General features: G+C 39.5%; 5 protein-coding genes across 5 annotated transcripts; 1 reads left to right on the forward strand and 4 right to left on the reverse strand.

Moving 5' to 3' along the window:
* Nucleotides 1-1485: 1485 nt before the first annotated feature.
* On the reverse strand, nucleotides 1486-4253 carry MELLADRAFT_62080 (uncharacterized protein; the record flags this gene model as incomplete). Its single annotated transcript, XM_007408410.1, has 3 exons — nucleotides 1486-2965; nucleotides 3051-3884; nucleotides 3964-4253. The coding sequence occupies 3 exons, from the start codon at nucleotides 4251-4253 to the stop codon at nucleotides 1486-1488; spliced, it is 2604 nt and encodes an 867-aa protein (XP_007408472.1).
* Nucleotides 4254-5281: 1028 nt separating this feature from the next.
* MELLADRAFT_123894 (uncharacterized protein) lies at nucleotides 5282-6200 on the reverse strand (the record flags this gene model as incomplete). The annotated part of the gene is made up of 5 exons (XM_007408409.1): nucleotides 5282-5322; nucleotides 5425-5493; nucleotides 5633-5737; nucleotides 5826-5906; nucleotides 6044-6200. 5 exons carry the CDS (start codon nucleotides 6198-6200, stop codon nucleotides 5282-5284), a joined length of 453 nt encoding a protein of 150 aa, XP_007408471.1.
* A 1085-nt stretch (nucleotides 6201-7285) lies between these two features.
* MELLADRAFT_123889 (uncharacterized protein) lies at nucleotides 7286-8171 on the reverse strand (the record flags this gene model as incomplete). Its single annotated transcript, XM_007408408.1, has 5 exons — nucleotides 7286-7320; nucleotides 7409-7477; nucleotides 7615-7728; nucleotides 7806-7886; nucleotides 8021-8171. 5 exons carry the CDS (start codon nucleotides 8169-8171, stop codon nucleotides 7286-7288), a joined length of 450 nt encoding a protein of 149 aa, XP_007408470.1.
* Nucleotides 8172-9025: 854 nt separating this feature from the next.
* MELLADRAFT_105250 (uncharacterized protein) lies at nucleotides 9026-10303 on the reverse strand (the record flags this gene model as incomplete). Its single annotated transcript, XM_007408407.1, has 3 exons — nucleotides 9026-9152; nucleotides 9988-10196; nucleotides 10271-10303. 3 exons carry the CDS (start codon nucleotides 10301-10303, stop codon nucleotides 9026-9028), a joined length of 369 nt encoding a protein of 122 aa, XP_007408469.1.
* An 823-nt stretch (nucleotides 10304-11126) lies between these two features.
* MELLADRAFT_35034 (uncharacterized protein) lies at nucleotides 11127-12610 on the forward strand (the record flags this gene model as incomplete). Its single annotated transcript, XM_007408377.1, has 7 exons — nucleotides 11127-11375; nucleotides 11446-11515; nucleotides 11602-11629; nucleotides 11730-11797; nucleotides 11859-12128; nucleotides 12189-12384; nucleotides 12454-12610. The coding sequence occupies 7 exons, from the start codon at nucleotides 11127-11129 to the stop codon at nucleotides 12608-12610; spliced, it is 1038 nt and encodes a 345-aa protein (XP_007408439.1).
* Between the last annotated feature and the right edge of the window lie 122 nt (nucleotides 12611-12732).

Consider the following 12732-nt stretch of genomic DNA (forward strand, 5'->3'; position numbering starts at 1 on the left):
TTTACAGAGCTTAAAGAGGGATAATCTACTAATATAACTAACTAGTAGAAGTTGCCTAAGACTGCCTCTTTGAAAGATCAACACGGGGTTTTGCTGAATTCTTTGGGATAAGGCACCAGAGAAATTGTTTTCAATACGTAAGTCAAGTATTATTCCCGTGAGTTTTTAGAAATAAAGAAACCTCAACACTGCTATAGTGTTATTCCAATCTGAGCACAACAAAACACACTTTTAATTACTAGAAAAGCAACAATCAATTAGATTGTTATTCCAAAGAAGACTTGTAGTCTTATCACACGTAAAGAAATCTCTCCTTTGATATAAAGGGGCAATTTAGTGAACTTAGTACTGATAAAGTAATTTAATAATGATTAAAAACACTCTAACAAAAGTATAAGATGAGTCAAGAGGGGAACCTTCAAAAACCGTCAAAAATCAACAGAAATCCTCCAATGTAACCATATGATGTCATGAATATTATTGTTTGTAATGATCCAAGGCGTGAATTTGATCAATTGATGTTAATAAATGATGAACAGATCTTCTTATGATGAATACAGGTGATTTTTTCCTAATATTCATTGCTGAAATCCATTTTTGGAATTACAAAGTTTTTGTAAAGTTGTTCAATTTTGGATTACTATATAACACCATTGAGGGAGACTTGTGCTCACGTTTACCCCGCTTCACAACACTCGCCTGTTCCTTTGCCCTTGGAATATTCTGGATGAATCAATGGTTTTGAGCTGAAAACCATCAAAGCGCTGAATGGGATTTGGATCAGTCCCCATCTAGCTGATCCGGCTTTGGGTAAATTTTGGATTGGGGCCAATTTTGCGCTTCTCAAGCAAAAAAAAATAGAAAAAATTACAGCCCTTTACATAATTGATGACTTTGAAGACGAAAAAACCTTGAGTTTTTTGGAAAGTGACCGAGTTTGGTCAACAAGCTGCTGGGTTTTTCAAAAAGTCAGTGAGTTTTTTTTTGAAACCTGGCCCAGTAATTCTAAAAGAGAAAGAGCTCGCTCAGTTTTTGAAAAAAACTCACAGGTTTTTTTTTGAAAACTCAAGTGTTTTCTCTTTTTCCAAAGTCATCAATTCTGCAAAGGGCTGTACAAGCTTTCATGCAGATGCAGTATGTACAACCTATAAAATTTTGTTTTTTCTTCAAGAACCACTGTGTACTGGTAGAGGGGAGCTGATAAAAAAACAGCCAATGAAAGTGTTGTTTAAAGCTTTTTGCGCATTTACAAAAGCAAATACAAAAAGCGCAAAGTGCAAAAGCAAAAGACAACTGTCCAAGGTTTATAGGACCGGCTGTATTTGTATTTTGTAAATGGGTTGTATGTATATCTTTGCATCTTACTCACCTACCAAATTTTCTGGACACGTTTTCTATAATGTGATGTCTCGAAAAAAAGTTATGAAAGTACAACGTCCTACTACCTGACTAGTATTTCCAAGACCACAAACATGTCAAAAGTAATCAGCCTGACACATCCTTCACAGCGGCTCTCAAATCTCTAACCGCGTCTTGAACTCTCTCATCCCAATGCCTTTCCAAAGCCAAAACCTCCCAACCGATAGCACAATCCGCATTACTCAACCCAACATCGTTTAATTCACCTCGATAGATTCCTCCTACCCTTCTACTATCCTCATCATCTAAAGTTAAGATAGATTTTATCACAGGTTGACGATGCATGAGCTTGATGATAAACTTGATGATCTTGATGATAGAGATTGGTGAAGCAAGAGAAAGTGTGATTGTTAATAATCTTTTGGTAAATGCTTGTGCTCTTAAAGGTGGAATCGCAGATCTTGGAGTAAGGAATGCAAGGTTGAGAGCTTTGAAGAGTATATCAAGATTCGATAAACCTGAACGATCTTCTTGATTCATTACGGTACTTTGATTCTCTTCCAGTGTAAGTTGAGTTCCAAGCGGGATGAGGATAGAATAAAGATCATTGATGAACTCTGTAAGATCGACATTGAGAGCTTCACCTTGTCCAGATAAAAGTTCAAAGGCTGTTCGGATACAAACTAATCTATCTCCGAGCTGTTCGCGACCACGTCGTATCTGATTTGACTGGTCTTCGTCTTCTCGGTCGGTGGACTTTGATACAAAGACCTGATCGTCGATATGTTGCCTGAGGACTCTCATCAGATCACGAAAGAAGTCGATATTGACCAAATGAGCAAATTTGGCCAAACCTTCAAGGGCAGTTGGAAAGAGTATAGAACGATGATCGAGTTTAAGAATTCGAAAGTAGAGCGCAAAGATGAGTTTAAGAGTTTCAGTTTGATTTCTTTCTTTCTCTTCAACTTTGACAGTTTCTTCAGCTTCTTGAATTTCTTTTTCAATCCCTCGACGATCTCTAATTGCTTTCTTTGCTTTCTTGGACAAGACCACTGGTTCAGTTTTGTCCTTCTTGTGCTTGACACGTTCCTTCCACGGTAATTTTCCAGTCCTATTGTCGTTGGCTTTGTGAACTCTTTCAGTACTGGCTCGAGTTCCGGATGAGATCTCATCCTTGAGTTTCAAGTGTAACAAGCATGCCAGAACTTCAGGATGAACCGCGTAATTCCTCGCTTTGATGATCCTCCCAATTAGTCTCACAAGTTGTAAACTGTCTTGCCCATCAAGATCCTTTCTGAAGACGGCCTTGATCGCATCCAAACACTCAGCCGATTGTTCGTCCCATTCCTTCCTTCCCAATTTACGTACTACGACTTCCATTATGTTTTGAGAAAAGTTAAAATGAGTCTTTTCAGCTAATAATTTACAAAGACATTTTAATCCAACTGATCCCAGTACACCCGCTGAAATAACCTCATTTTCACATATCTCCAAGAATTTTTTGTAATTGCTCACTAGACCGTCTTCCCATTCTCTTTGTCGTGCTACCATTTGACTGACAGCTGCCTGTTTCTCAGCATCACCCAAGGCTCGAATTCGATAACCACTGTTGCCACACACAGGACGGGCGTCAGTATTAAAAATCAATAAAGCTAAGGTATTAGAACAAGAGTTACACAATTTATACTCACGGAATGATGTCGAGAAATACAGAGAGTAAACTCAAGAGAGCCATGAACCGGATAGCGGGATCGATTTGAATGACGCTGTTGACATTGTTATCAGCTTTGATAGTAGGTAAACAAAGTGCAATGAGTCGTTTGATGAGACTAAGGCTCATTTCGGGATCACTGATGGCTTCTCGGGCTAGATCAGCGATTTCAGCACGCGCAGCTGCTTTTTTTCCATGTCGTTTAGTTAAGATGTCAACTAGCGATAGGCGACCGAATCGTGCACCATGAGATGAATCTCCCACTCGTGCTTTGGGTTGTGGCGGAGCTGGTTTGGTATCAGATTGATCAGTTGAGATAGTGTTTTTCAAAGCACGACTACCAGTAGGTTGATTTGGATTAGGAAAACGCTGAATGGTACCGTCAGGTAATTTGACTGGGAGTTTGGATTCAGTTGGTTGATTTGCCTCGTCATCAGATCCGTTTAGTTTCGAACGTTTTGAGGCATAGTAAGCCTTTTCAAGTGCAGAATCATCAGTGAGACACTCGTCGCTATCATCTTCTTCTGAAAGATCGTCGTCATCTGAGAAATCATCGTCGCCAGTAGAGAGAGAGGAAGAAATAGAGCTAGGCATATCGCTTAAGAGGTCGAGGTCTTCATCCCCGTCATCATCGCTGTCGAGAAGAGCAAAATCGTCTTCATCAAGATCGTCAATTTTTTCACCATCTTCTTTATCGTCATCTACTGCCTCATTCGAAGTTGGACCGATCTTGGGTAATGATCGATAAGACTGAGAGGGTGCAGAGGCTTTTGGACGAGCCTTTCGATTTTCGACGACTTGTTGTTTGCGTGATCTAAAAGTAAGATGAAAGGAGTGAACTTCAATATTGAGCACGGATTTCTAAAAGAAACAGTTAAAAAGGGAAAACATACCTAGTGATACCTTTCTTATCGAGTCCAGTTAAGAAAGCAGCTGCATTATCGCCCATTTCGATTTCTTCATCTAGCATATCTTCATCCCCATCTCCATCCTCATCTTCATCTTCGGACTGGCCATCGTCCGAGTGACCGGGAATAGGAATGAAAGCTTTCATCTTGCCTTTTTCATTTGTTTTTGTTTTTGACTTCGGCTTGCTGTTGGCCGTCGTGGTGGATTCACATTTCTTGGCTTTGGAACGCTTCCCACCGACGTTCGAAGGTCTTGCTCTTTTCCCTAAAGACATATTGGTATGATTGGTGTTGTGCTGAATGAAATGTGTTGATTGTGCTGTGGCATGAATAAATTCGCAGAAAACCTCAAGTTCAACGTAAATTTTGGTCAGAGCTGTGCACCCACAAGCGGGCCTTGAACTTTCGGTTTCATTTTTGGGTCCGCACCAATGCGCCCGGCTTCGCACGTGAGCGTCATAGACCTGTAGGGCCTAGGCTGTCACCTCGCAAAACCTCGCACTTCCATTTCAAACACTGCAGGCTCCAGTGGTGCAATGTAGGTGCAATGCACTGACATATACTTATCCCTCAAAGATAATGCTGCACAAAGTTCTCCAGATTGCCACACACTTGAGACTTTTCAGTTTTGAGAAAGTTACATTGAGTGAAACACAATAATTGTATGCATGTATGCTTTAGAAGCCCTTCTTGGTAAAAATCACTTCCTCATCTCCCTGCTGAGTGTCTGCTTATCATTTTTTCTGATTTGAGAGCCTTTATAGAACAGGTCAGTTGATCAACGTTGATTCTTCTCTGATCTGTGTTCTGTAGGTTCCTTTTCTCCTTCAAATTTAATATTTGTCATACATATCTTGTTTAATTATCCGAAATCATAAGAAGGGCTGCTTAGCTATCTGGATCGCAAAGCTATTTGTGCAACTTTACATGGCTTGAGCTTGCACGGGGAACGTCCACGGCTGGCGCTTTACAACCTGTTGTCCTTGGACATCTCAGCCTCTTAGACCACTTTTCTATTGTCCATACCGTAAACCACGGGTGTTCAAGGAAGACCTGTCTGGCAAGTAGGGGCTCGGTGAATCAGCGCCACCTTCAAGAGAGCCCGAGCACACAATGTATTTCGAGATGATCTCACATCTAAGCTATCATAGATGATGAGAACAACTATACCTAGCAAACTTATACAAGAATAAAACAACATCATGGACAAGTAACAACTACACTGAACTGCACGGGGGTTTAGACGGTATCTGGTGTATGATGAAAGACATTTTGTTTTGTCATAAAACAGGCTTAAATTTTCCTATTTACTTGTAACGCGCTTGCATAAGTCCAAAGGACATTCTAGATTTCGTAGCCAACAAAATCAAGTTTAATCCATAGAAGGTAGCAGTCAGTGATGAGTTGATATCATTTGTTTGATCACACATGAGTTTAAGAACGTACGTTGAAGCAGATGCCGGCTTTTGCAAGTATAGGGCTCCGCAACTCTTGTTGCGTTATAACGGTAGCAAACTTTTGGTCAAAAAATGCAGAAAGTAGAGCCCATCGTGTTCAAAGGTCAGTATGAATCCTCAATATCTTTGTAAGTTGTGACTAAAGTGGACAGTCGAGGTATTTTTGTCTGGGAGTATAAGATGCAAATTGACTCAACAGATAGGCCTATCTTTGTTGTCGTCATCTTGATCCATTCCGGCATCGCAATCCCATGATCCCGTCGTGATCACTTTTCCGGTGGAGTCAGCACAGTCATAGGCACCTAAGATCATTTTTGAAGAAATTTAGAAAGGTAAGCGGACCATCATCCATCTAAACATCGATTGAAGATGAATAAAAATCTTTCGCACTGGAAAATTTCCCATCTCCCCTTCCGCACCATTTGCACGAATAAATGAACTTTGCTCCGTCCTTATCTTTTCCACCGCACCCTTTGGTCATGATTGTTTTGGATGAAAGGTATTTAAAGATTTTCGTCAGTTCACAACATTCCTGAGAATGATCATTGATTGGTTATAAAGAAATGAAAAGTGAAGGACTAAAGGCCAAAGAGAAATGTTGGACTAACTGTATTTATTATCAGTCCAATACGATGGTGATGTCCAAAAGGTGTTGCATTCTATAGACTCAGCATTTGCAAAGATGTTCGAGCCGAGATCTTCTGCTAGCAGAAACACGAGCACAACAAACAAGATAGTCTTTGATTGGTTCAATTTCCAAAACATATTTCACAGAAAGATATCAAGTATTTAAAAAAGACGTTTGCTCAAATTGATAGAGGATAAGTAGAAAACATCTTAAAGATCAACTAGATCCAGAGATGGTGAGAGCGAAGATTGCGAGATCTTTTATGCTCCCTAGCAAAAGCAGCCTTTACATGCAAGCCACACATGGAGAGACACATTTGTCAGTTTCTCGGTCCGAATTCACGTTGACAACACCCTGTTGTACATGGTCAGGCTAATATGTTTTGCAAAGGTAGACCAATTGAAGTTTCATATTGGTCAAGACTCCGCATTTCCCTCAACCCCCATCAGCTTCGTAGCTCTACACTGTTACGACACTGTAAGTCTCTGTAAGCCCATCCTGCTCCAAATGGGTGAGATTTCTTGTGCCAAAAGTTGTGCCAAAACGTGTGGTCGATATCTTGATTCTTGGCATCCATATGTAAGCCCACGTGGGGACATGTGTACATACAAATGTCATCGACGATGAAGAAGAAATCACATCGCAGATACTTACAGAAAGCTGAAAGAGCCAATGTTTTTGGTTACGAAAGAAATCAATAGCTTTGTATACATGGACTGTGTTACTGGTAATTGATGATGACATTGGCACTGGATAAGTGAAAGAACATGTGAGCTGTGGGCCTTCCAGTGGAACCCGGCGTCAAGTCACTTTTCCGAAAATTATTACCATGCTCAAGACATCAAAGTAAAAGCTTCACGTAATAAAGTACTTTGATGATCAGTATTATAATCTCTAACAACCGCAATATTATTTAATACTTTGGTATAATCTAATCCATATCTTTCAAGGACAGACAAGATTCGTTGTCTAAAGGCAAGTAGGGCCTCGGTAAATGAACACCGCCTCCAAGAGAGGGAGAAAGGACGATGTATGATAGCAAGCAATGTATTCCAACATGAGGAGCCCGTATTAAATCTATCCAGAATCAAGAGAACAACTGTAGGTGGCAAGCCTTTTCAAGAATAAATCCGCTTCATGAAAAGGTCACAACTACATTCTCCTATACGAGGCTTTACGCGTATCCTGGCGTTTGAAGGATCAAAACAGGCATTTTGTTTGATTATAAAGTGCGCTTACATAAATTCAGAGGACATTCTAATTACCGTAGCCAACATAATCCGATTTAATCCATGGAAAGTAGTAATCAGTCATCAGTTGCTCAAAGTATTGAAGGTAAACTTACGCTGGTTCAAATGACGGCTTGCGCAATGGTAGGTATCCTCGAGTCCTTGTGCGTTCTTATGGTAGCAGACTGTTGTTTTCAAAATCCAAAAAGTAGAGCCCATTGTTTTCAAAATATTAGTATGTCAAATCAAGATATCTGGGACTGAAGTGAACAGTTGAGGAATCTTTTTCTGAGAGTATTTAGAACATGCAAATCGACTCAACAGATAGGTCTGACTGGCTGGCTCTCGTAATTTTCATCCTCTCCGGCATCGCAAGGGAATGCTCCCCTTGTGTTAACCCGAGGTGCGTTGCCGGCGGGAACACAGTCTTTGGCACCTGTGAGAAGTTTGAAGTAACAAAATCAGAAGCGGTCTTTCAACTCATGGTTTGCAAATGAGAAATTTCTTTCGTACTGCATGGTTTGTTATCTCCCCTTCCGCACCATGAGCACGAATAAATATACTTCTTTCCATCAGGATCTTTTCCACCGCATTCTTCGGTCGTGATTGTTTTGGGACAGAAGGTATTTAAAAATGAAGTAAGTTCATCATATCTCTGAAGATGATAGATCATGGATCGAAAACGAAGAGATGAAGAACTAAAGGCAGAAGAGAAATGGTGCACTAACTATATCTACCATCATCCGAATCCTTTGGTAATTGCCAAAAGGTGTTACATTCTACAGACTGAGCATTGGCGAAGATGTTCGAGCTGAGATCTCCTGCAAGGAGAAACACAAGCACAAGAAAGAAGATTGGGTTTGATCGATTCATAGCCATATTTCACAGAAACTGGTCAGATATTGGAATCTTGAGTCTATGGAGATCAGGTAAACTCAGAGAAGGTGAGAACGAAATTGCCGGATTCATCATGCCTCCCTGACAAAGGCAGGCTTTATATGCCATTGCAAGCCACACGCCAAAAGAGGTATCAGCGAATTGCAAAAAAAGGACACACTCTGAGTTCGAATACACTTTGAGAACGCCCTGTTGTACGTCGTCCGGCTGATGTGTTGTGCAAGGGTCGATCAAATGGAGTTTCCACAAAGTCCACAAAATCCAAACTACAATTCAACCAACATCAGAGTCTTCGCATCTACACGTTCGTAGCTCCACTGTTTACAGTTCAAGTCCAATCACTTTCACCATAGATCCAAATGGTCTAAATTTCTCATGCCAAAAGGCGTTGCCAATATCTTGAAATCTGATCTAAAGCCGATATTTTCGGTTGAAAAGGAACTATATCTAGCGGACAAACTATCCCAGAATGTGCGCCAACCCACCCATATTGATATGAAGTCAATCTGATCCATATGACCAATCCGACTTTCCTGAAATCTCATTTGGCTCACTTCTTGTTATCCGTTGACTTAATTGTTTGCACAGAGAATTGCTTAAGTAAATCATGTTTAAGAAAAAAAAGAGTCAATTACTACAACACATTTATTCATACATTTTCTATCCAAACTTCTCACAAAACAAAAACCATAACCAAAGAAACCAAAACGGCGGATTGAAAGCAATAATAAAGATAGAAAAGAAAAGATCAGATTGGATCAGAAAAAGAATAAGATTCGAATTAATGAGCAGAATACAAAGTGGATTTGGTGTAAGAGACTTGATCAATCAATCAATCAATCTTCTTCTGGATCACCTATTCCATTTTGACATAGTGCAATCTTGGTTTCTCCTTCTGGTAAACAAGGTGAATCGATCACTTTCACAATCCGAGTTGTATCTCTACCTTTCCTAAATTGTAACCTAATCCATAACCCAACAGAAAATGTCAAGAGGGTTAGTGATTTTGAAAAAGTGAATCAACGAAAAAAAAAGTAAAAGACAACAAACCGAGTCGTCGAACTATGAGCAATAATGTTACCACCAATAGGAGCTTTACCAAGTCCGGTGGCTGCATCTGGACTTGACATCACTTGATTGGTAATCACGACGGCTACACCAAATTGTTCAGCTAGACTTAAGAGTGTACGAAGGAATCTAGCTAGATGTGCTTGTCGGTCTGCTAATTCGGCTCTTCCAACATAATCTGTTCGATAGAGTGCAGTAGCAGAATCGATGATCAAAATGGCGAAACTGTATCAAAAGAGTAAAATAGAAAGATGTTGGATTAGAATTCGATTTTGAGAGATTAGATTTTAAAAGAATTCCTTACCGTGCTTGAGACATTAGAGTAGAAGCTTCACGTAATAAAGTACTTTGATGATCAGTATTATAAGCTCTAGCCACCGCAATATTATTTAAAACTTCAGTTCCATCTAAACCATATCTTTCAGAAATCGCAAGGATTCGTTCAGGTCTAAAAGTGCCTTCAGTATCAATAAACATACATTTTCCTTCACCACCACCCATTTCAACAGGTAATTGACACGTCACTGATAATTGATGACAAAGTTGAGATTTACCGGTTCTAAATTCACCAAAGAATTCAGTGATCGATTGTGTATCGATCCCACCACCTAAGAGAGCATCTAAATTTTTGGATCCTGTGATGATCCTAACCATTCCGATTCGATGATTATGAATCTCAGATGCTGTGGTAAATCCTAATGGTAAAAGTGTATTACAAACAGCTAATAACTTATCGGCTTTTGCTTCTGAAATTCCTTTGATGGCTATTAATGATTTTCTGGGTTGATATGCTATAGCTTCTACTGTATCATTTCCAGCTGTGATTAGTTTTTGTATATCTGATGAAGAAAAACCGTGTTCGGCTAATGCTGCGATCGGGATCGGACCTGAAGCTTGAGCTTGGTTTTGGTCTTCTTCTTCTTCTGCTTGTGGGTTTTGCTAAAGTGATGTGATGAAGAAATGATGATGAGTTTCAGGTTTGAATACTATTTATATGAAACCAGATGACTTACTGATGGTGAACTTGAAGATTGTTGTAGGGTCATTATTGATGGGATAGTTTGTCTGGATATATGGTGTTGATAGTGTTAAAGTGTTCGTTTGGTTCTTAATTGAAAGTTTGTTCTCTTCGTTTTCTAAAATTTCCATCCGACCCGGACTGTATAGTTTAGCTGCTGAGCCTGGAGGACCGTGGTGAAGGACCGTGTTGAGGGACCGTGTTGTTTATGTAAATCATCAGATCAAGAGGTGATCATTTTTGCAACGATGCAGGGACATGCTGATCGACAATCATAAAATGGTCCAAAAAATTATCGCGCGAAGTGTTGAGAGCACTTTGCATCAGTCATCACAGTCATTGAAAGATTCCTTAATGCTGGTGAGGTTCTTTGTAGTTTTTCTGCACGGATTTGTGCTAGGCTTTTCAAAACCCAATGGTTATCAGATGGACATATCTCATTCTCAAGCCCAATGAGGTGGAATCTGTGAGAGAGGCTTTAGCCTGGATATTCCCTTTTGTTCTCCGTGTAGAGAAAGAGGATGAACTGCCTGAGGAATCAGGATCGATTGGAAGGTTCGGTTGGATTAAGGAGGGCGATGACTACTCGCGCAGTCACGGAGAGATCACGTGTTTCACCATCAAATCCATTTTATGTTTTGCTTCAGCCTTCAACAAAGTTCGATTCAGTCCAATTGGACATCTCGCTCAAATCGAACAGTTCACAAAAAGGAAAAGAAGAAAAGTAAACGAATGGATCAACTCATGAGCTGATCACCTCACTCAAATCCGATACCTTATGACCACATCTACGATCCATACCCAACCCAACAAACTTGATGGCATTAAATTCATTTATTCAATTAAGCTCCATGAAGAAGCTGAACCTTTTACCAACCCAAACGATTTCAATAGCCATGTCAGGAGGAGTCGATTCATCAGTTGTAGCCAGTTTGTTAATCAGATCAGGTTATCATCATCGATTAAGAGCTATCTTTGTTAAGAATTGGATGGATGATTCTGATGTAAAAGTCAAAGATCAGGGTATTAGATGTCAGTGGAAAAGAGATTGGGATGATGTTCAATCGGTTTGTGATCATTTAAAATTACCTTGTCAACTTGTAGGTGATTCTTTTTCTTTTTGAAATGGAGCTTGGAGAAGTTAAACTCATGGTGCGTGCGGTTTTTTAGATCGATTTATCTAAGGCTTATTGGAATCAAGTTTGGGAACCGTGTTTGAAGATATGGGAATCGGGTGGTAGTGAGTTCAGAACTGATTCATCCAATGTATAATTTCCTTCTGAACGATCGATCCACTTTATTAACACCTGTTCTGTCTTCTCTAAGCTCCTAATCCAGATGTGATGTGCAATCGGTGAAGATTTAAAATCTGATGACTAACTCACTAGAATGGAATCTGATGGATTTGAAAGATTTCATACATACATATGTTTCTTCAAAACCGAATCGAATAGACAAATCAAGTTTGGAATCCTAGCCGAGCACTTATTAAAATCAGATCCCCAAACAATCTTAGCCACGGGTAAAAAAAACTTTCTTACCTTTTCATCACTCCACCATTTCTTATTATGGTCTTTTTTTAGGACATTATGCTCGATTGAAACATACTCAAGAAGGTACAACAGAATTACATCAAGCCTTTTCAGAAACATCAAAAGATCAATCATATTATTTATCTACGATTCCTTCTAAGATCTTAAAAAGATGTTTGTTTCCATTAGGTGAGAATGGATTTAATAAAGAATTGGTCAGGAAGATTGCTAAAGAAGTTAGGTTACCTAATGCTTTGAAAAATGAAAGTATGGGGATTTGTTTGGTTGAACCTAGGATAAAAAGGTTTGAAGAATTTTTAGGTTAGATTTGTTTTTTTTGGGTTTCGTACAAAATGATTGAAGAGATTTCTTTTTTTAAAGGTACACAGATTGAGGGTAGAAAAGGTGAGATTGTTTTGTTTGATGATCAAAAGACTGTCGTAGGAGAACATCGAGGGATTTGGAATTACACTATTGGACAAAGGTGTCGGATCAACAAACCTAATGCTTTTCCACAAAAGCTGTATGTTGCAAAGAAAGACTTGAAACTCAATCGGGTCTTCGTAGTACCTCACCAGTTCAGTCTCTTTGCTTTATCTTTTACTTGAATATTTTTTTTGGTCTAACGATGAATTCTACTTGGTAGTGATCATCCAGCATTATATACAAGGAAGATCTTCACCTATGATTTTCAATGGATCAATCCTCCTTCTTTATCTCAAACGTCTTTAGAACTATCTGCAAGAGTAAGAACTGGAACCTTAGAACCTATTCCATGTGAAGTGAACTTTTCAAACCCGTAAGTTTTCGAGCTTTTTCTGATCATCTCTATAGCTTGGAAAGATGACTCAGGCGGAATGTTTGATTGGGATTGTAGAGTTGATGAAAAGGCTTTGGAGATCGATTTGAAGATCCCTCAACATGG

The sequence above is a fragment of the Melampsora larici-populina genome (genome assembly GCF_000204055.1).
Source record: "Melampsora larici-populina 98AG31 unplaced genomic scaffold MELLAscaffold_12, whole genome shotgun sequence".
NCBI classification, from domain to species: domain Eukaryota; kingdom Fungi; phylum Basidiomycota; class Pucciniomycetes; order Pucciniales; family Melampsoraceae; genus Melampsora; species Melampsora laricis-populina.